This window comes from Macrobrachium rosenbergii, chromosome 25, assembly GCF_040412425.1.
Source record: "Macrobrachium rosenbergii isolate ZJJX-2024 chromosome 25, ASM4041242v1, whole genome shotgun sequence".
Classification (NCBI taxonomy): Eukaryota; Metazoa; Arthropoda; class Malacostraca; order Decapoda; family Palaemonidae; genus Macrobrachium; species Macrobrachium rosenbergii.
This window is the reverse complement of record NC_089765.1, coordinates 3,503,376-3,527,747: the sequence shown is the minus strand read 5'-3', so window position 1 is coordinate 3,527,747 and position 24,372 is coordinate 3,503,376. Positions and strand designations below refer to the sequence as shown.

The following is a 24,372-nucleotide window of genomic DNA, read 5'->3' as shown; positions in this document are numbered from 1 at the left end:
GCTATGAATCAGTTGTTAAGAGAGGGTGGAAAGTAAGATTGAAAAAAGAGAACACGAAAGGAGGTACAGTAAAAGAAACGAAAGGGATTGCAGCTAGGGGCCGAAGGGACGCTGCAAAGAGCCTTAAGTAACGCCTACAGTACACCGCATGAGGTGCACTGACGGCAATACCTCCCTACGGGGCTTTATTCCTAAGCCCAGGTGCCAAGCGTTACTGATAGGTAAATGAGTTCCCAAGAAAGGAAAAAAAAAAAAAAAAAAAAAACGAAACAAGCAATTAAGTTTTGTGACAACGACCCATTAAAAGTTATTGTATGTTTTTACTTCTGGAAATGGCATTGCAGCATCAAAGGTCATCGACTCCATTCACAACTCTCCAGTAAAAAAAAAAAAATCCATCGAAGGGGAAAAGTCCCTAATGCAGATCCAGAAAACATACGTTGAATATATATATATATATATATATATATATATATATATATATATATATATATATATATATATATATATATATTTGAAGCAAGTACTGATTCAGATTCTAGGAGATCATTATCATAAGATTAGCGATGGTCTTTAAACTATCCGTTCTTTTATATAAAATCGCCGATAGCTGGCAGCCATAAGAGCGAGGTATTACTATAACCGGACGCATCACTTTCGAGAGATTTCCACTAAAAGCTCGATCGAGTCAGCATGATTCTTCAAGTGCTTACCAATCCTTTCATTTTGAAGACCGTTTCCTCTTCCTCTCCTTCGCTCTCCGCATATTTTATGCATGCGGGGTCGTGGATGATTGGGTTAAAAGGTAGGGAAAGCGTGTTATCTTAATGAGTAATGTACTCTTCATGATTCAGGTAACGCAGAACGTTAAGGAAACTCGTCAAGAAACAAGAACGCAAAAAAAGACTGTAGGTATTTACGATGCAACCTGGGATAAATAATGTACTTGCAAAGAGTAAAGAATGTGATAACCCACAGACCTAGTTTTATTATCCGTCGCTGGAAAACAGTGAAGAATTCAAAGAAAAGGTACGATAAAAACTACTCAGCTTTGGGTAACTGCTACTTCGTCGTGATTTGGTAATTTCCTTAGTATTTTCGTAGGACTGAAAAGGGTAACAAACCAAAGACAGTGAAAAAAATGTTAAAGCATATTCCTCTCATTTCCTTTATTTTAAAAACACCAACAAATAATAGCTGGAAGAAATGTTGATGAGATTGGTGTCATTATGATTGTTGGAAGTCCAGTTCTCTGTTGTCTGATTTTAGCGTTTCGTATTGTTGTACACGGGGATGGCCCGACTTGGGGGGCTGGGGGGGTGGCCACCCCCACCCAATGTTGATTTTCAGTTGGTCAAAAATGGACAATATTTGTTGTTTAAAATTGTATAGAAAATTTCCACTCTAATGAATCCTCATAATATTTATTCATCACACTGAAATTAACTCTTTGTTTTTTTATTTGTTTTTTCTTCCCCTTCCAGCTTGCCAATTGTTTTTCAGATTAATAAACTATAATCTTTATTTTCCTTGCACTATAAAATACTCTCGGAGAAAAATATTGTTGTAAAAAAAACAATAAAAAATTTGGTTTGTATATATAACATTACCTAGATGATGTATATTGTATCTACTGTAGTTCATTTTGGTCAAAATTACTAAGTTGGTCAAAATTGTCTTTACCACCCCCCTCAATCAGACGGTCCTCAGGCCATCCCTGGTTGTACATAACTCTTTAGGAAAATCTGCCGTGAGCAAAATATTGATAATACTAACTCAGAGCAAGGGATCAGTGTCATTCAGTTGGAGGGAAATAATAAATAAGTTTTTGAACGGGAAGGAGGCCAGAGAGAAGGCAAAGAGCATGGTAAGCATCTAAGGCCAAGTGTGGCAAGACACCAACTCCGGGAGGGGGTTAGACGAGCGCCTAAGAGAACGGATACCTAGAACTACTGTATGCTTTCCAGGGAACACTCCACCATTACGTCCTTCGTTAGAAGTCTAACGCATTCTGGAAACTCTCAGAAATAGAGAATATAAAAAGCATGCCGTCAAGGCATCAAGATTTCCTTCGCTTCTTCTCCAACCGTCTTTGGCATCTTCGCCTGATGAAAACGAAGGGGTCCCTGAGACGCATATGAAACTCAGAAGAAGAAGAAGAAGAAGGAGCTGTTGGAAGAGCCGCTTCACCTTTGCATCATTCTAATTCGCTTTTGCCGTTACTTTTCATTTTGCTTAGCTGTTTCGGTATTGATTTTTCATCAGTTAATCTTTATCAGTTGGAGAAATGTGAATAAGAATAATTTCTTTTCAAGTTAGGACTTTTATGCGCATATCTGATCCAAGTAACTCTTGGTGTATAAGTTTATGTAATGAAAGTATTTTGACTATCAAAAAGTTCGTTAGGACTTAATTTTTGTTTTCTATCTCGTTATACAGACTCCCTCCGAACTTCAAGCTAAGAAATCAGGAAATGTGTGTAGAAACGATAAAAAATTCAATATAAAATTAACCTTTATATGTGACGCACAGTCCACAGCGTCGAAGCTTCCTTTGTCTGCTATTTCTGAGCTGCAAAAATTTGATCAATTAATTAGTTTTAAAACATCTCATATAGAGAATTTTGGGAATAGGTCTGACTTGCATACAAGGTTTAACAACCCAGCTCGATGACTTAAGAGAAGAGAGAGAGAGAGAGAGAGAGAGAGAGAGAGAAGAGAGATACTGCTCATGGGAGTAATCATTCTTTCGTCTAAATCACGATGTCTAAAATTTACAGCTCAAGAATTTCCAGAAAATATTGTATTGTTGCTATCAAAATAATTCTTTAGAACTGTCAAACGGCTTCCTAGTTTTATATATCTAATTATTTTCAGTTCTATATTCCTTAAATTTATTTCATTGTTTAAGTTTCCCGACAGTCACTCCACATTATTTCATTACTTAATACTCACGGCAGTCGCTGTTTAATTGTTTGATGTGTATAAAGATGTGTATAAAAGGGCGAAGATAAACCTAAAGAAACAGGAGTAATGAGGATAGTATGCACAAAGGCATGAAACGACATTAAATGGAGAAAGGATTGATGAAGGCGAATCTTGCAATAATTTAGGACCAAATGATATCCACTACGTTTTCTTGAGTTTAGAATTCAGTGAAAGACTAAAAGGGGCAAGTCAAACAACAGCGAGGCTGAATAAGACTTGGAATCGAATAGACTGAAATTGCATGCAAAAGTAAAATTATACGAAAGCCTAGTATTAACATACGGATATGAATCATGGTATGGCAATAAAGCTATACCTATAACAAAGCTTTAGAACTGTATCTTTATATCGGGCGTCAGAAGGCAAAATATGGAGGGAAATTATAACGGAAAGGAAATTGCGGAAGTCCCATGTGGAGAATAGCTAATGATGAAAGGCAGACGGAGATAACTTGCAAATGTCCTTCGCACAACCCCTGGGAGAACGGTACGTGAGAAGTTTCAGCTGGGCTCCTGTGGGCACGAGAATAATTGGAAGACTCAGACCTATCTGGATATCAACTATGAGCAAGAAGGCTGGAGATGAATGGAGATTAGTGGAAGACGAAGACAGATTCGAGTGGTGGTATTCCGCAGCGGTCATCTGCTTCATAGCAATGGGAGAGCAGTGATATATATATATATATATATATATATATATATATATATATATATATATATATATATATATATATAAGTGAATGTTTGTATTTTTGTATGTTTGTATGCTTGTGCGAGAAATCCGAACTGCTTGACCGATCTAGGCAAAATTTGGAAGGTGGCTATCATTTGACCCAACATAGATAATAGGGTAGGTTTCAAACCCTTACCCCCAGCCCCTTCCCTTTTCCCTGTCCCTCCCCCTCCTTGCCTTGAAAAGGGGCTGGTGCTGCTCGTAGACTTAGTAACTGATGTGACTAATAAACTCTACAGGTTTATCATACTTCATTTCATGTGCTCGAGACCGTAGAAATATATTATTGAAAATGTTTTTCTTTCCTGTGCTTAATAATTCTGTATCAAGGTTTGTGTTTAGGTTTAATCGTGATGTGTGTTTAGGTTTAGCAGGGGATGTGTTTAGGTTTAATTGGGGTGTGTTTAGGTTTAGTGGGGGTGTTTTTAGGTTTTAACAGGGTGTGCTAGGCTTAGTTGGGGTGTGTTTAGGTTTAGTGAGGGGTGTTTAGATTTAGTAGGGTGTGCTTAGGTTTGGTAATGGTGTGTTTATGTTTAGTGGTGGGGGTGTTTTGGTTTAAAGGGGTGTGTGTGTAGGTTTAGCGGGGAGGTGTACTTAGGCTTAGTGGAGGTGTGTTTAGGATTATTAGGGATGTGCTTAGGTTTAGTGGGGGCATGTTTAGGCTTAATGGGGGTGTGCTTAGGTTTAGTAGGGGTGTGTTTAGGTTTAGTAGGGAGTGTGTTTATGTTTAGTGGTGGGGGTGTTTTGGTTTTAATGGGGCTGTGTGTAGTTTGGTGTGGGGTGTACCCGGCTTAGTGGGCGTGTGTTTACCTGGGATTATTTGAGGATGTGTTTAGGTTTGAGTAGAGGGCATGTTTAGGTTTTTAGTAGGGTGTGCTTAGGTTTAGTGAGGGGTGTATATAGGTTTGGTAGGGTGTGCTTAGGTTTAGTAGGGGGTGAGTTTATGTTTAGTGGGGTGTGTTTATGTTTAGTGGTGGAAGTGTTTTGGTTTAATGGGGGGTGTGTTTAGCTTTAGTGGGGGTGTGCTTAGGTTTAGTAGGGGTGTGTTTAGGTTCAGTGGGGGTGTGCTTAGGTTTAGTGGGGTGTGTGTTTTTAGGTTTAGTGGGGGTGTATTTAGGTTTAGTGGGGGTGTGTTTAGAATTAGGCGGGGTATGGTGTGGGGATTGTGTTTAGGTTTAGTAGGGGTGTGTTTAGGTTTAGTGGGCGTGTGTTTAGGTTTAGCGGTGGAAGTGCTTAGGTTTAGTGGGCGTGTTTCAGTTAAGTAGGTGTGTGTTTAGGTTTAATGGTGGGTAAATGGGACAGTCACCTTAGTAATATCTGGATAAATGGGACAGTCAGCACAGTAATACCTGGATTAATGGAACGGTCAACACAGTAGTGTATGGATAAAATGGACAGTCAGCAGAAGGAGGTGCAGGGAAATTTTTCTGATTCTTTCAGATTTTTCCTGGGTAGCACCCGAGGCTGGTCAACTAAGTATATATGTATATGTATATATATATATATATATATATATATATATATATATATATATATATATATATATATATATATATATATATATATATATATATATATATATATATATATATATATATATTGTTGATAAACATAAACAAGTAATAAATATCAAGTTTCTTTAGACGATAGGTTGTCTGTACAGCCACTGCAGCGTATAATCAAGGCCACCGAAAATGAATCTATCTTTCGGTAGTCTGGTATAATGCTGTATGAGCCGAGCCCTAAGAAACTTTGACCACGGCCCAGTGGTGGCCTATCCTATAGTGTTTCCAGTAGCACGATTATGTCTAATTTTAACCTTAAATAAAATAAAAACTACTGAGGATAGAGGGCTGCAATTTGGTACGTTTGATGAGTGGAGGGTGGATGATCATCATACAAATTTGCAGTCCTCTAGCCTCAGTAGTTTTTAAGATCTGAGGGCGGACAGAAAAAGTGTGGACAGATGAAGTGCAGATGGACAGACAAAGCCGGCACGGTAGTTTTCTTTTACAGAGAACTAAAAGACGTACAGTTTTTGTACTTGTGTTAAAACAGCACTTGTTTTGGTATGATGTAATAATGGGTTCAAAAGAAGCGTGTGATGTCTCATTGGCTGCTTGACATATTTGTGGATAGCATGATGCTAAAAAGTCAGAGAAAGCCCAGAGTGAGGTGTGGAGTGTCTGCTATTCGCAGATGATATAGGAAAGATTGGGAATAGTGAAGAGAAACTGCAAAAAATGATGAATGTGAAAAAGTTGGAAGAGGAGAAATTTGATATTAAATAAGAACGAGAACAAGGTTACTAGGGTAACTGGAAACTAGGAAGACGAGCAATAAATGGTAATGTGCTTTAATTGACGTTGCTGATTAGGACAGGTATTTGGTAGCAAATATTTTGGTAGGGTAGGATGGAAGGATATGTAGATTGAAGGAGGTATTGGAAAGAAATCTAACATCCAGGAACCGAGAGTGTGTGTGCGAAACTGGGGGGAAAGTCAGTGGGGTCTGGCGTGCTAGTGGGACGCGTATATCGTTTCAAGAAACAGCTAGTGTTGTGGAGGTTTCCTGCACAGGGTGTTCATCCATGATTCAGGCATCCAAAGTGTGAATATCACAATAATCAATATTCGCCTTTACTTGGAAGCCACCCCTAGTTAGGGAAGCAGTTTAATGAGGAAAAAATTATATAAATTAATAGTAAATATGCATGCTGTAATGTACACTTAGCCCACGACGGGGCACTAGGGGCCGCTTGTAAGAAGCGTGAGACTCCCAGCGGAGACTAGATGGACCCCCTCCGAAGTTAAAACATCCTCGCAGGGACAGGCGCTCTTCCCTGTCCTCTCTCATTAACCCTCTTTCACTGGCTCATAATTGCACGTCCTAGTATCATCCACAATACGGTGCAGTCGTGCTCTGCGATTTAACGAAGGACCTTCACTGACTGGATAATGCGATTTCACAAAATAAACTTGATGCTGACATTAGGATTTGCCTGGTTGGTAGCCTATGTCATTGCCTCCAAGACAGCAGCTTTTTTTTTTTTGTTTTTTTTTTTTGGCAGGCATACGGAAAGACATGAATGAATTTTCTCACCGGTGACTTTAAACTGTTAATTAAATTACATGTGAATGTTCATCCACTCTTTCATTCTGGATAATGGCACTGGCAATAAAAGCAAGGAAGGAAAACTGACACTGTACTTTCAGAAGCAAAGCCTGCTCGTTTTTATTCTTATACTAAAGTTGAGGGCTTCCACTAAGTAATTCCTTTTTAATACTAAGCAACAGCAACCATAAAAACTAGCCACCAAAAACGCTGCAGATAGAATGACAATGAACTTAACCACGTAAGAATCGGGGAGTAATATCACATGCGTACACAACGCATGCGCGAGCGCGCGAAATAACGTAATGTTCTTCACCCGAAGAGGATCACGAGTCATAAAACATCGGAGTGACACACACGCGAAAAAATAAGGTCCATTTTCCCTCGGGAGATCTCGTTTAAGATAACGGGGGGTCACGGCATCTGCAAAGACCTTATGTGCGACCAGTAATTCTAAAGAGAAAATAATTTGTCCTTCCAGGCTAAAAGGGCTTTAACCTTAGTTGTCTTGACGCCAGGGTCGGTTCAATTTCAGTTATACCCAGGACCCACTTATTATAGAGGGTCCTGGTTATACCAATACCATTTAAAATGTCATAGTGGAAGCTAATACTAATTTAAAGTAATACCCTTCAGTCTTACTCCTTGCTGGCATCTCTTGATTCTTGCTATTGATATATTTTGATACTGATTCTTATTCTTAGCTATATTTTGAAATAAATTTCATGATCTATATTTCCACACTTGCATATAGGTACATTTTCCTTAGTTGCAACGGTTATATAAAGCTAATATTGTTCCCGACGAACGCTATGAATCTGAACATCATAAGGAATTCAGGAAAGTGATGCTGAAAAAAGTCACTCTTTCCTTGAGAGAAGACAAATGCAGCTTGCATAAAAATGCAGAAATTAACTAAGTTTCGCGTTTATCCCTAACAGAATTATGCTAAAATAATGTAGCCACTGAAAGCACAGCACTAAATTTATTATTCTCAAATTTTTATCTTCATCAAATGTGGTATGTAACTTACGGTAAATATTTTTATTTATCTGTGATAAATAAAATTAGCTCTCCATAAATTGGTAGCTTTCTAGAACATTAAATACCAGCAATCTTTAGAGTGGCAATATATCAGACAATGGGTGATTGCTTGATATTGAGAGAACGAATATGGACGGGGTTAAGAAATCCCAAGTTAGCGCTTCTAAGACTGAAATTATTCCATTACTATAGGAATGCACATGGCGGTTTTGCATTATTTGATAACATGCTGGGGGTTATCTCACTAAAGTAACTGCGTGTGCGTATGTACATAGTGCCAGTTGAAACAAATGTGCATATATGTATACATATATACTGTATATATGTGTATATATATGTATATGTGTATATATATATATATATATATATATATATATATATATATATATATATATATACATACATATATCTAATAATAACCAGAGCTGCCCAGGAAAACATAAGTTCAAAACATTTTCTGGCACGTGTCCCTTTTATCCAGAAATTACTGCTCTAACTGTCCCATTTTTATCCAAGTATTACTGTGATAATTGTCCCATTTATTCAGATATTACTGTTCTAACTGTTCCCTTTATCCACGTATTACTGTGGTAACTGCCCATTTATCCCAGAGATACAGGGTGCTGGTTAGCCCGATAATGATTGTGCGATTGTGTGGAGATTATTGGATTCACCGATGACTCGTCTGTCTTTGTGACTTCAGATTTATCTATCTCAAAGGTTTTTTCTTTTCTAAAATAACAGGAGATTTGAAGCTGCAACGGGTGCATTATTAAACAAGAGTAAGAGAAGTGTAAAGGGCCTTGGTAACTGGTCGTTCAGATCGAACTGACCAATTGGTTGGCATCTGTTTCGCAGATCAAAATTTTCGGCATTATTCGTGATAGGAATATTAAAATCTCTTATGAAAAGAACTGGGAAATACTTTTGAACAGGGTATACACAACAGTAAACTTCCTTAAACCCAGGAATTCATCCTTGTTTCAGAAAGCCATCATCATTAACAGTTTGGTGCTATCCAGGATCTACAGTATGTATGTGACTCATACCTTCTCACCTTTAAAGAAAAATATGTAACTAAAGTGAATTCTATTATTTTTCAGTATGTTTGGAGTGGAGTGTCTCATCCCATAGACAGAAACATACTTTGTCTAGAACGGAACTTTGGTGGTATAGGTGCAACTCATATTTACACGAAGGCATTAACTGCTTATTGTAACACTATGTTACACGATTTCTTAGCTGATATAGGTATGACCAAATACTTTTGAACAATTAGAGCGAGTCATATAATTCAGTGTGAATCTCTAAAAGCCTGTGCCTGTCTGTCTCCCGATCACTGTGTTTTGTTTGGTGGCCGGTAATAAAGTCACAGGAAAAAAAGTCACGGAAAAAGTCACAGTTTTAGCTAGGAAAAAAAGCCACAGGAAAAAAGTTGCACTAATTTATGGTGGCCGGTAATAAAGTCAAAGGGGAAAAAATCACAATATTTCTTGGGGGTCATTATCTTTATGATATTTACAGCCTTTTGTTTATGTTTATACGAAAATCCCCAACGGGCTTTTACTAAACACGTCGCAAAGGTGGTTACACACCGGATTAAAACCCTTGGGGTTCACTGTCTAGGAAAGATTAGTGTGACTTTTTTCCTGTGACTTTTTTTCCTGTGACTGTTTTACCTGGATTCGTTTTGTTGATCACCTTTATACGAGAAGTGCACAAATTTCCTGGTTTTCCGGTATTATCAAATAAATTATGCTAAAAAAAAAAAACTTACCGAGCGTACATCTAGCTATCATGGAAAGTTTTCCGCTACGCAACTGGTGTAATATACGGAAAAGGGTTAATGTCCCTTTCATTTTCCCTGAAGAACGAGATTTTCTTTACAAAATTATGCATGGCATACTGTCCACAAACCTAAGACTAAAGATTCTGAAGATCACAGATGATGACATGTGTGCAAAGTGTGGCAATGAAGAGTCTCTTGTGAGAGTATTCAGCCTTTAAGAAGGCTCTTATGTGACACTGTTGGCTATTTGTAGTATAAATAGAGAAAAAGTTTTGCATGGAGTCAGTGTAAATCCAAAAAAAGAGGAAAATTGTGCATTTATTTTACCTTTTGATTATTTGTATTTAATATGGAATATGAGGAAAACAAACATTGATACGGAAATTTTATTTGAATTATTAAGATCAAAATGAAAAATAAGAAGACGGCTGTTACTGACAAAATATCCGAACACCTTGTGTTGAAAGGCCGAATCAGATAAACACTACACTAAGGACAAATGATAGACTAACGAGATTTAATAACGTAAACAACGATGGTATTATTATGGTTATTAAAATGGCAAAGAAAACAAATTCTACAACTGATCCAATGCCGAATCTAAACTTATTGGGAATGAAAAATGAAGCTACCGTAGCATAGATTTATAAATTAGAAAGTCATAAATGTCAAGTATCTCACTGAATGCAAGTTCCCTAGGAGCCCAGAGAAGTGGCTGTTGTTAAACACACAGCTTGATGTGGCGTTGAACTTCATACAGGCCTCTTTCGAATTGATCTTTATGTCCCAAGTGTTTAGAATATGTGAATTTACTTGAACGGATAATGAGTTATCTGGAGGAAGAATTGGAATGCTCTACTGGATAGTCAGTCGGCTTACGGACACTTACATCCTACAGAAACCGCTGTAAGTTCTGTGGTGAATGACCTTTTAGAAACGTTGAATAAGCAAATGTGGTATTCTGGTGCTGCTCGATCTCAGCTCTGTTTTCGATGCAGTTATTCATGAACTTCTTTCTAATGACTTACGATCAATTGGTGTTGCTAAAGATGATTTTGAGTATTTGAAAAGTTACGAGTTAGACAGAAAATACTGCGCACAAATAGGGGACTCACCTTATGAAACATGAAGAAGAGGAGCACCTCAAGGCAGTGTATTAGGTCCAACTTCATCTTTATTAAAGTGCTACAGGGAAGTAGAGGTCAAGTTCAAGCTATTTGCAGATGACACCCAGTTTTGTTTTCACATAAGCGATGTTAACGATACAAATGAGATAATAAATGATGCCCTCACCAGTGTAAGGAATGGATAACATTTAAGCAATTGAAATTAAATGAAAATAAAACTGAGTTTGTTGATAGGAAGGTAAAATGAAATAAGAAACTTTGGTGGTTTTCGGCTTAATATAATAAATAGAAATATGGTTTCAATCGCTGGCTGTTATTTGTCTCTTAGTGGTCAAACTAAAAACGTTGTAAGGGTTGCTGCACATCATCTTAGAAATATTTCCTTTGTTAAAAAAAATATATTGGAGAGTGTTCCATAAATATCTTTTGATTAATTGTGTCGTCAACTGGGTGAACAACTGCAGAAAATACTCTGCCTAAGATGCAGCTAAATACTAAATACTAAATAGAACGCCAAGACTAATAAAGGGTGTTGCACTGCATGACAGGACTTAGCTTGTATTGTTTGGGTTGTACTGGTTCCCCATCAAAGCTAGAATAATGTGTAAAATATGTGAAGTGATTCACCTAGCTGTCATGGCTGGGTGTCCAAAATATTTAAATGACTTGCTGCATATGCAATGCATGGAGTCAACACAAAAATAGGTACAGGTGGACTCAAGTTATACGAGCCAAAATGCAATTCGAAAGTAGCTTTAGAAACTTTAAATCTGCCGCTCCAAGATTACACTGTACAATAAGCTTCCACTTGGTATCAGGAAGGCTGAAAATATCAAGTCGTTCAAGAGAAATTGAAGACTTGACTTTTTCTGAGGGCGATGACAGTGTGGATTTGACAACGAATAAGGAGTACGCAATCCACTAGATAAAAGAATCCGAGAATGTGTCTGCATTATTATGTATATGTGACGAATTGAGCTTGCAGGTTTCGCAGAGTGCTTTCGTTGGAGTGGTACCTTTGGAAAAAAACAGTAAACGGTAATATTTTTTTACTGTGACAATACGTAATACACCGAAGAATATCCATTCTCTTGTTCGGTCAATTATCGATAAAATTTTATGTTATGATACACAGAGGCTAATTTTATCAAGGACCGGGAAGTCATAAAACGAAGAATCAGTCAATTAGCGTGAAAGCATCGACAAATTCTGCTATTTAAAGTTACCCCTTAAACAAAACCAAGGACGTCGCAGTACTCCTCCGCATAATAAATTGTCCGAGTTTCAAGACTGGCGAATCCGTGGTCCTTGATGGTTGACCCCAACAGCACCGGGGTTTCTCGGCAAGCAAATTCTCTAGTTAGCCGTCAACTCTGGGATAGCGAAATATCTAAGCGTCGCTCTGTTCGTCTTTCGTTCGGTTCCTTGCTACACGAGCCGCTAGAAGTCATTCCGTACCGGTTGATCTTGCTATTGGGGTTTGGTCGTCTAATAGATGGTCTACGCTGAGTTGTTGCGACTCTTCCAGGGTAAGTTTCATTACCTTCCTACTATAATACTTTTAACATGATTTTCCCGACCAGTTTAGTTTTTTTTATCTCAATGGATTAATAGCTTGTTGCAACAAGCTTTTTATTTCTTGAACAAAGCTTTTTAAAATTAGTTTTAGATTAGACGAAATTTATACTAAGTATTTCAAGTCATGTTTTTCCTATATTAAAATTTTGCGGTACAGAAGATACAGCGATTTGTGGACCGCATTGAATTTTGGTCTGAAAACTCTAAGCTTTAGTTGTATAGCATTACTTTATCCTATTATTCGCTTCTAGATTATAAAACTGTTGTATTTGTTTCATTTCCTTCTGCAGTACAAATATAGCTTTCAGGGCCAGGGGATCTGATGGTCCGTTAAGTTTAGTATTTAATTTACAATGTACTTGGTAATGAAGTGCCTGCTAAAATCTTTACTTTTGTGTAAAGCCTTCCCTTTTTATTAAAGCTTTATATCTACCTTGTATCTTGTCAGGATACTAGTTATATTTCTATTTTATTAAAACAAATCCATATTCTGTTAGTTCTAATTTTAAACTTTCAGATTTGTGACATCTATATCATTTCATGAAGCTAACTATGCTTGTGAGAGGTCAAAATCCCCAACCAGAAATTTCTCCTACTCAAAAACGGACTACTCTCCCCGTGTTTGGCTTAATATCAAGGTGAAGTATAGTGTCATCTATGTAAAGGTTTTTAAAATTTTTTTTTGTTTCCATACCATTTTTTTTACCTCTACCTATACAGGGGCACCGCCCCTGTAGGGGTGGAGGGCCCCCTCATGCACTGTCCGATAGGTCTTACGGGTGCATGGGAGGTTTTAACTGATACATTTTTCCTTTCAGGTGGTAAGTGCACCAGTCTAGCTATTTTTAGTGTTAGTATTAACGTACCTCGACTTTAGATGTTTACTTTAGAGATTCAAAGTGATGTAATGTTTATTGATGGCTTAAGAATTATTCAAGAATTTTGCAGGTATCAGTGAGGACCTTTTAACTTTGCAATTGAAGTGTTGTAACAGTACAATAGTTAACGTAATCTTCTAAATTTCTTGATTTTAGTATATCCTTGAAGATCGCAGTTTCCAACCTCTTAATTTTATTTTTGTATCTATACTTATAAGGTGGTTTAACTTTTGGTGTTTTCAGGAAAAAAATTAAATTTTTAGTAATGTATAGTTTTAAAAAGATTTAGCATTTTAAATTTAGATATTAATTTTAATTTTCAACATTTGACATTTTTTAACCTTTGACATTTGAAATTTTTTACCCTAAGTTATAGTTGCTGTTAAGTTTAAATCTTAAGCGAAACTCGTACTAATCATACAATGAACAGGTCCATGTTTTGGCTTTAGTACAATAAAAAGATACTATTTTATACAATCAGCGAGTGATGCTAGAACGTGTTATGCTCTTAACTACTTAGTGCCGTAGTTTCTCTGGTTGGTCATTCAGTTGTTAGCGCTTTTTGGGTTGGTATAAAACTTTTTTTTTTTTTTTTGGCTTTCCTTTGGTTTTAATATTTTTTTTTTTTGGGGCTTTCCTTAGGTCAAAGCATTTTTTGAGTGGTTGGTTGGCCTGTACAGAAGCAAATTTGGATCTATCGTGAAGGCTTCAGTTCATTCAAGTTGAACTTTATATTTTACTGACCAAAATAATCTTAGGTCTTCTAATTTTTTATTAGAAATAAGTAAAAACATTTCTGCCGTGGTTTATTTGCTTGGCAGGCTGTGGGTTGATGTATTTGAGGCTGTGCTATTCAAGAACTCAGGTGCTCGTGTTTCAATGAGGTGAGACAGGAGCCTGGTGTTACTGATATAATGTACTTTATGCCAAAAGTTGTCTTGTTCTGATTAAAAGGTGTAATTAGTGTAATTAGCTGATTTTTCAATAAAGATCACGTGTAAATATGAACGTCCTTAGGTTTTCTGTCATAAATTCCGGTATAATGGCTTAAAGTAATTCAGAAGACCATAGGTTGGCAATATTAAGTAGTTATGGTGTTTATTTAATACCTGAAATATATAACTGTTTTATAATAACAAGTGTTTTATCGAGTAAAAGTTACGGTGAATTACCAAAGCAAATGACTAAAATCTTCGGGAATCATAAACTGGTGGATTAATAATTATTGAAGAGACACTAATGCCTGAAGTCATTGTTCTAATATAATTTATCTGGTAAAACTTACGGTTAACTGCCCAAGCAAATGACTGCAATCTTCGAGAGTCACAAACTGATGGATTGAGAACTGTTGAATGAAATCCTTAAAGCTCATAAATGGTGGTAACAAAGTCAAAGTAACTGAAGGCAGTTGACAAGGCACTCAAGAAGCCTTAATATCAAGCAGCCTAAACCCAACTGATCCTATCTGGGGACTCGATCCTTGCCCTAAATCATTGACAATGCATTTCCATACGGAGAGTTTTCTTTAGAGGCCATCAGTTATAGATTTACATTACTTTCCGAGGTAGTTTTATACTGAGCACCGTCTGTCGGTGTTAAGTCTTAATGATTGCGGCTACAATGTCTAGCTAAACTATATGCAAGGAATTTAGGACGCATTCTTTGATTTTTTAAGGCAATGAAATAAAAGTGAAATCCAGGGGTTTAGTAGACCTCACTAATCACACTTTGTGCCCCATTATATGATAGGAGGGCTTCACCTTTCCTAGGGCATTATCTGAAATATTGGTTTACATGCCCTGATTATTTTTCATAAGCCTGTGTGACTGTGACAGCAGTACACCAGACCTACGGTTTGATACAGTAGTACGTGAGATTGATAGAATGAAACTGAGCACTGAAGACAGTTCAAGGTTGAAGAGCTTTATTCACTAAAATTTAGGATTATGAATTAAAAACTGAATTGGCCTTTAATGTTGAGAGATATAATTACAGAATGATCATGGATTACGAAAATATGCCACGTAAAGCTTTTTCAGAAGTATAGTTTCTTGAACCGATAATGCTGTCATGAATGATGGTATTTGATCCATTACAATTAAGCTGAATTCGTGTCAGTTATGACTATATCTAGTATCACTGATGTTTTGCAATAGCAGATACTTGTATAAATAATCCTTAAAAATAAAAATATTTCGAGAAACGCATTGGTTTTGAGTTAAGGTAAATGTTTTCTGTCAAAAGAGAAAGGCTTTCATCTAGGCCTGGTTGATATTTTCAGTCATAAAGAGTAGTAATAGCAATTTCTGTAGATAAACTTTCATCTTAAACGGAGCGGAAGGTGTAATAATGAAACGTGGCAAGTGCACTGTTGACTTCAACCATGTTGATGCCCTAACACCACGAATTTTTAGGGACTTCGTTTTTCATGACTACTGTTATGTAGCAGCAAACATTATCCCGAGCCTTCTGAACTCTGACCAGCTCTGAGGCAGTCCTCACGTTATTCCATGAAGCTAAACAGCCACAAGGGATATGAGTACATCCTTGCGTTTGATCTGGTTTAATATGGTAACTGCCAGTCATGTTTATATTCTTTTACTCTGCTATATTATTAAAGAGCTTACAGCCGTCACTAACTTAACGCAGATGTCTTTGATACTAAAGAATATAAGAACGGTAACGTTAATGTCTAGCTAAGGCAGAACAGTCCTCGTAATAACGGCGATGAATGAGCAGTTTTTCCATTCCTTAATTTTTAATACTGGAGAAATGCACTAACATTTCTTTATATAATATGGTGTATACTGGGTTAAGAAGGAAAGAGGTTTCTAAAAGGTTTTGATAATCAGTGTATTTGATATATGGGAATGTATTATTAACTTATCACCTAAATATCATATCCTTTATGCTCTTTAACTTTTATATTACTAACAATAGCACAGAATTCATTAACATACCAGAAGACAGATGTTCAAACGTTTGTGGCCAACAATGATAAAATCGTTTGTGCTGTTACCGTAACACCGTCAGATACCCGATTGGTGAGGGGATTAGCCGAATCGACACAGCAGAGGAAATTGACAGATAGTGAAAATAACTAAAAAGTACTACACTCGCTTCCTTGTCACGTCAAGCTACTTAAATCAAACTTTGTCCCAAACATTTTGTTAGGAAGCGAACAGAGGTGAATGGAGTAAAAAATGAAATAATTTAGGTGAATGTCATATATATTCAGCGGTCCATTTTGGAATGTTATTTCTTAATGAAAACTTCACTTTACGGGATTCGATACAATGCTAAAGAAACGAGCAAGTTTAGATAATTTCATAGTAGTCAATTTCAGTTCCTTTTTTTTTTCTTTCATTCTAGTTCAATCATTATTCCCGTAAATCTTATCTGTATGTGTGTGCATGTGTGCGTATCTCTCTTGCTGTCAGGTTGTTTCATGTATCCTTTTGCAATATGATTCTCGTTCAGTGGTTTCAGGATGATAATTCTTATTAGATGATATCCTAGTCAGAGAATAACGCTGGCAGTAGGCTTGCGTCAATGTCATTAAAATCCCGGAAGGTTTTGTAATACCTAGAGAAGAGAAACCCAAGTGAACCTTAATTAGCAAGCAACTTGAAAGGGAGGTGAAAAAGGCTGTTGGCGGCTGTTAGTGTCATGGAATACCTTCCGGTGCTGATTAAGAGCCAAGTTGATAATTGGCTAATTTATTCTCCAGTGCAGATGTCTATCGCCTTAGTTGCCAAGGTCATAGGGGAATAAAGTTGCCTAGTGATGTAAATTAAGAAACTAATTATAATTAGTTCAAATTAACATAAAAGATATTCAGAAAGTTATGTAATAGAATGTGCACATCCGTACATAGTTGTCTTGAATGAAGCTGGGAGAGACTACTCAGTGTAACAATGAATGAAATGTAACAGATTATTCATCAAAATTCAGATAAAAAATGAGACGTTTCTTTAACCGGACAATATAAATGATTTCGTAAGATAAATAGGAATTGATAACCAATGAGATCGTATTTTCGTTTGATGAGAACGTTTTTAAAGTTTTTATTAAATTTTCTGTATTATAAGATACTAGCATAATAAGTTAACTTTCAGCCTCTAAATTTTCGTAAAGTTCATATTTTACCACTTGAAATCTATTCAGTAAGACGAAAGTTTAAACTAAATGTAGTTTTAAATATGCCATATACATCTGTTTGCATGTAGTTGCAAGGCTATTGAGTGGCTAGTTTAAAAACCCCTAACTGCAACATTTTCAGAATTTTATATTTGAAAGAAGAAATGGCTGTTTTATATCATAAAATGGAAAAAAAGTTACTCGCTTTTTCATTTAAATGTTCAGTCAGATCTAATTCTTTAATATGTCAGAATTCCAAAAATTATTGTTGCCACAACTCACGTCTGTTAATGCGATTTTTTATTTTTTTTTTTTATTTTGCAGGCATGGATCTATCAGGAAGCAGCCATGACCCAGGCCACTGACACAAGCCAAATCTGGCAGAACTCGTCAATTCGCAACAGTAAGTTTAGATTCACCCTGGTGTGGAATTTTTCTTCCTATAATTTCTGCATGATTCTGTTTTGCCTCATCCGTCCAAAAATGGTAAAATTTGGGTTTGTTTTGTTCAAGTAATTTTTAAGCTCTATTCATTCTCTGAGTTGAGCTTTTCATAAAGAGAGGTTTTCCATTCACAATGTCATCACAGTACCACACCGTCTTACATGTAATCTCATCAAGTCCTTGAATGTTCCCAGTTATTATATATATATATATATATATATATATATATATATATATATATATATTATATATATATTATATATTATATTATATATATATTATATATATTATATATATATAATTATATATATATATATATTATATATAATATATTATATATATATATATATATATATTATATATGTGTATATATATATATGTATATATATATGTATATATATATGTATATATATATATGTATATATATATGTATATATATATGTATATATATATATGTATATATATATATGTATATATATATATATGTATATATATATATGTATATATATATATATGTATATATATATATATATATGTATATATATATATGTATATATATGTATATATATATGAATGTATATATATGTATATATATATTATGTATATATAATGTATATATATATTACACATATATATATATATATATATAATTTGTATAATATATTACATATATATATATATATATATATATATATATATATTATATATATATTTATTATATATACATATACTGTATTATATAGATTACATTTGGGAGATATATAATTATATATATATATAATATGGATATAATGATACTATGTTTATAGATATGTATATATATATATCAATAATATAATATATATATCTATAGCATCTATAATACAGTATATGTATTTAGGTATATAATAAATATATATATAATAAAGTATGTTATGACAGATATATATATATATAAATATCGTTATTGCAAACATATAAAATATATATAATTTATAATTTATGCAACCAACCTAATAAAAATTTACAACATTGATAAATTTAACACTTTCCTATCTGTATAGTTTAGCACTGAGCCTACCTGATAATAAGGTGTCTGGGAGATCGACAGCAAAAAAATAATATTTTGAAATTCAGCAAAAATAGAAATTTTATGCCATATATACATTCATTTTGCTGTAATGTTTTTCTAAAATGTTTATATTTTATGGAATATATATATAAGAGTCCCATATATAAATACAAAAAATGAGTTATTTAAAAAAATCTTTACTTATTTTTATATTTTCTGTTTGTAACCCAAAACTATGGAAGTCAGGCGAATTAATTATTTATTTGAGAAAGCCAACACATTCTAAATATATATAAAAACAATGGAAAACAAATAAGTCCATATGGTGAAAAACTATTTTTAAGAGCCCTATCTATTATTTTTCATGAAATTACTTTGTAAATATACAAAAATGTAGAGGAAAGGTTGAGAATACAGTGTGAGTCAAGAAAATGACTTTGTAACAGCAACAGTTTCATTTTTACATATATATTGATAACATAAAAAAATGTTACCGCTATCAACATTGTCGTCAGATCAAAAGCATATACAGTTAGATATAATGAATTATTTTTAATGAGAGCCAACACAATTTACAAATATTGACATATAAAGAATGAAAAATATATAAGTCCAGTTGGTGAAAAACTGATAGAAAAGATGGTAAGAAACAGACATATATCGGCGCATGGCAGAGAATTATATAGAAAATTTTTTTTGAAGAGCCCTATCTAAGTTATTTTTACATAAAATTACTTGTAAATATATATATACAGAGAAAATAAGAATAAAGGTAGAGGCAATAAATAAATATATACACAACATATTCATTTATTTGACGTTATATAGTTGATTATAAATGAAAAAATGTTACTTTGTCAGCATTATTGTTATATCAAAAAATATAATATCAGGCAAATGAATTATTTTTATGAGAAAGCTAAAAATTTCTAAATATTGACATATAAAAGAATGAAAACGTGAATAAGTCCAGTTGGAAAAAAAATTGATATAAAGAGGTAAGAAACAGAGGCCTATATACATAATGATGAGAATTATCACAAATTATTTATAGATTATTTTTCAGATATTTTCAGGTAAATTACTTTGTAATATACGAAATGTAGAGGAAAAGCTGAACAATGCTCAGAAAAAATTATGTATAGGGCAACACCATTTTGAGCGTAGTGATACCCAATTAATCATGTACCATTGTCAACTTATTGTTGTGACCAAAAGCTAACAGTTAGATATAATGAATTATTTTTTACTGAGCTAACAAAATTATCTAAATATATATATTATTATGATTACAAGAAATATATAGCAAACTGCCCTCCTCCTTTGTTGTTGGTTGTTCTGTTGTGATTCATTTATATATATATATATGTATCGATATATCTGTATCGACTTAAAATTCACATGAAACTTATGTCATATATATATATGTATATCCAGGTATATATATGTATACCCATTCACGATATGTCAGGTGGTTAGATATATGGAGGCGGGTATCAGAACCATTCCCATTTTCTATTCAGATTTTCTGTATGTTGTCAATAACTGTATGTCTGCACTGTATAGGATATGCTTTTTTATGAGTATCTGATTGTCTTTTGGTATTTTGACTTTGGATATAGATCGGCATACGCTTTTTGACTTTTCTTTTGGTTTTGCTTTAGATTATCATTATGTCTGGGTATAGCTCTGCTAGTTACCGTATGTGTGTGATGTCTGAATGTAAGGTGAGGTTGCCGAAGCTGCGGTTGACCCTCACACTGTATGTTCTAACTGTAGGAAGTATATATGCATGTTGAATGATAGGTGTGATGAATGTGCTTCTTTGTCTGAAAATGAATGGAGCGTATGATAAATATGTGAGGAAGTTGGAGCGTGATCGACTGAGGAGGTCTTCCTCCAGGAGTGCTTCTCTTTGCGGAAGTGTTGATGTATATGGGCCCTAACTCCCTGTACCTTTATATCCTAACCTGTGGTTTTGTCTCCAGCCCCTGAGATCGTGCCAGTGGAGACTATATAGGCTTCCGCCATGATGGAATCGATATGCATTAGAATCTAAGGTGTCAGCTCTCCAAGAAAAGTGTTGTATGACTAGTGCCCCAGTATAGTGGAGGGGTCGGGCCAGAAGCCCCATCATGCCTCTAGGCCTGACCTCTGCTGACTCCCAGGACTCAGGAGAGAGCATGTCGAATCGAAGGAGGGTGACGGGAACCCCACCAGTCTGGCGTCCCTTCGCAGGTCCTGGAAGACGTTTCCCAGGCTATATATATATAATCGTCGTGTATCGGTCCTGAAGGATATATTTCGTCTTCTGACACGCCCTCCCCCACGCAGGGGTTGGAACCGCCAGATAGACTCGCCTCTTAAGAGAAGCTTTAGGGAGGAGGACGCTTCACGCCTCTTCTCTCCTACTCTGTGCTCGCCAGAGTTTGTGGATGCGTTCCCAAAACAAAAGAAGTACAGGGCGTCATCCAAGAAGACGCGGTTTGAGGAGGCAAGAGCTCTCCCTCCTCAAGAGAAGAGGATTAGGACGGATCGTTTTTGCCTCCAGGTTCCGTAATTTTAGAGAGAGGCGTCACCAACGAGGACCCTTATTGCATTATGCAGCAGCAACTCTCCTCATTCATTCACAGAGAGAGTCCAGGTCCTGAAACTCGTCGGAAGGATGTTAGACTTCCAGTGAAGAGATCTAGGCGCTTCCTTCTCCTGCTCCTCGCTCGTCACCTTCGCTCGCTTGTGGCCGGTCAGGTGGAAGGAACCCTAGACTCGCGCCCCGGAGGGTGTTGGGAGGAACGCCGTCTTGGACGCCACCCCAGGACGCCCTCCCTTCTGTCGCCTAGACGCCACGTTCACCTTTGTCTGATGACGCCCTCAGGTCCTCCTGACGCTTGTCATGCTGCCAGACGTGACGCTCTAAGGGACGTCCAGACGTCATTCATGCTGCCAGACGTGACGCCCGATTGACGCTCAAGAAGCTCGCCATGCTGCCAGGACGACGCCCGGATGGACGTTCATGACTCCTTCAAGACGCCCACCTGCCGCTGCTGTCGCCTCGTGGTTCCTGGTTCTCCTGCTGCTTTGCACGCCAGTTCCTCTTCCAACAGAGGTCCCTGCGGCGTGTTTCCTCTCCAACTTCTCTCTGCTCTTTCGCCGATGTTGGAGATAGACTCAGGGTCTCGAGTCTGAAGATGAGATTAGGATCAGTCCGCCGCCGGACTACCAGATTCTCGTCAAGCTGTTGAAGGAATTGTTTCCCGACAAGTTTCTGCCGGCAGTACCTCTCTCCCCTCCTTCTCAACTGACTTACTAAGTCTAGGAAAGCCCCGGGATTTCTGAAGATGACTAAATCGCCTCCACTAAGCGGCCTTCAAGAAAGTCCATTTGTGGATGGACCCGCAAAGCTCAAGGAAAGTCTTTTTCCCTTCCCTTCAAGACTCTCGGAAAAGCGGCGATGTGGTATGAGACCGAGAAGACTTAGGCCACGCGTCTTCCTTCCTCATCTAAGGAGACTTCGCTCCTCGTTGATTCGAGTAGGAGGTCTCATCTGTCCACGGCCAAGGTTCCTGACTCTTACGGAGATGGACCATCTTTTGAAGGGCCTTTTCAAGACGTTAGAAGTTTTCAACTTCCTTGACTGGTGTTTGAGCTTTGGACCTTAAGTCTCGAGTCAGACTCGATCTCCTTTGTCGGACCTTTTGAGCATCTTTGTCTTGCATGGACAAGGCGGTCCGAGATGGTTCTGACGAATTGGCCTCGCAGACTTTTTGCGACTGGAGTGCTCAAGAAGAGGTCTTCTATTCTGCGGTTTCGCTACGAAGTCCGTCTCTTGGCACAGAAAGGAGAACTGTTGTTTGCTCCTTTCCAGTCATCTTTTCCCGGCTTCGATGGTAAAGGACATCGCTGCAAGCTTGCAGAGAAGACCACACAGGACCTGTTGGCTCAGTCATCGGCGCCCTGCGGTTCCTGTGACCTCGACGACGTCAACCCGGCAGCATTCACCCAAGATGAAGAAGCCCTTTCGTGTCGGATCATCTTCGAAGCCTTCTTCGAGGAAAGAACCTCGAGAGGAAAAGCCCTTGCCAGAGGTAGGGGCAAGAAGTGATGTGATTCTCCTCCAGATACCGGTGGGTGCCAGGCTTTGCGTTTCCGAGGCCTGGAAAGAGAGGGGCAGACAGTTGGTCCTTTAGGGTTTTAGAGAAAGGATACAAGATCCCTTTCCTTCTCCCCTCCTTAAGCCCCTTTTCGCCCTTGGACCTCTCTCCGCTGCACGGTCCAGAAAACAAGAGATCCTATACGACCTGCTGCGGCAAATGCTCGTCAAGAGAGCAGTAGAACAGGTCTTAGACCTGAATTCCCGGGCTTCTACAACAGGCTGTTCCTGGTCCCGGAAACAGTCGGGAAGTTGGAGACCTGTGCTGGATGTCAGCAGCCTGAACCGCTTCGTCGTGAAAGAAACTTTCAAGATGGAGAACATTGAGTCTGTTCTAGGAGCCTTAAGACCAGGGGATTGATGGTATCCCTCAACCTTCAGGACGCTGCATTTCCATCGCGACCGATACATCCTCAGTCAAGGAAGTTCCTGAGGTTGGTCTTGAGGGGAAAGGTGTATCAATTCAGAGCTTTTGCTTTGGCCTGTCCACAGCTCCCATGATTTTCACCGTCATCATGAGGAATGTAGCAAGGTGGCTGCATCTGGCAGGCGACGGTGTCCCTACTTGGACGACTGGCTGATTCGAGCGTCATCGAGGGGAGGGGTGTCTGGAGGATCTTCAAGCAACTTTGAACCTGACGAAAGAACTCGGCCTGCTGGTCAACTTCGAAAAGTCACACCTGACCCCAACGCAGTCCATCGTATCTGGGGATTCAGATGGACTCAGTGGCTGGCTTTTCCGCCCCGAACGCCAACAGCTGTGCTACGAGGAAAGTCCTGGCCTTCCTAGGAAAGAAACATGTTCGGTGAGGAGTGGATGAGTCTGCTGGGACCATTTCCTCACTGGAAAGTTTGTTTTCCTAGGGAGACTACATCTCAGGCTCTCAGTTCTTCTTCCTGCAAGACAACTGGGAAGACAAGGAAAATCTCGAGTTGTCTCTCAAACTTTCCCTCAAGTGAAGGAGCATCTCAGGTGGTGGTTGGATCCTCGAAGCTTTCCAGGAAGGCGCGGTCTCTCAGCTCCTGAACCTGACCTAGTGTTGTTCTCCGGCACACAATGTCGGGGTGGGGAGCAACACTGGGGAAGAGAGAAGTGTCAGGCACCTGGAGAGGGAACAGGTGACCTGGCATATCAATATGAAAGAATTAGGGCGATTCTTTACAGCCCTTCGATTCTTCCAAGATCAAGTGTCCGGTCGCACAGTCCAGGTAAAAGCGCGACAATACCACAGCTCTAGCTTTTTACCTGAAAAAGCAGGGAGGCACTCATTCGTTCCCTGTTCAGTCCTTGCGAAAGAGATCCTGTTGTGGGCGAGTTCCAGGAACGTTACGATCTTG

The 24,372-nt window shown here is 37.4% G+C and overlaps 2 protein-coding genes across 2 annotated transcripts in view; both read left to right on the top strand.

The window, feature by feature from the left end:
* Positions 1-12,139: 12,139 nt before the first annotated feature.
* LOC136852282 (uncharacterized) overlaps positions 12,140-24,372 on the top strand; it is a 416,936-nt gene continuing 404,703 nt past the window's right edge. The window contains exons 1-3 of the mRNA XM_067126777.1: positions 12,140-12,322; positions 12,889-13,009; positions 17,714-17,792. The gene's annotated coding sequence lies outside the window, so the exon portion shown is untranslated. The remainder of the gene's footprint in view (positions 12,323-12,888; positions 13,010-17,713; positions 17,793-24,372) is intronic.
* Positions 22,618-24,372, top strand: part of LOC136852107 (uncharacterized) — a 28,857-nt gene continuing 27,102 nt past the window's right edge. Inside the window, exon 1 of the mRNA XM_067126557.1 lies at positions 22,618-22,969. Coding sequence (XP_066982658.1) covers positions 22,618-22,969 — 352 coding nt within the window. The remainder of the gene's footprint in view (positions 22,970-24,372) is intronic.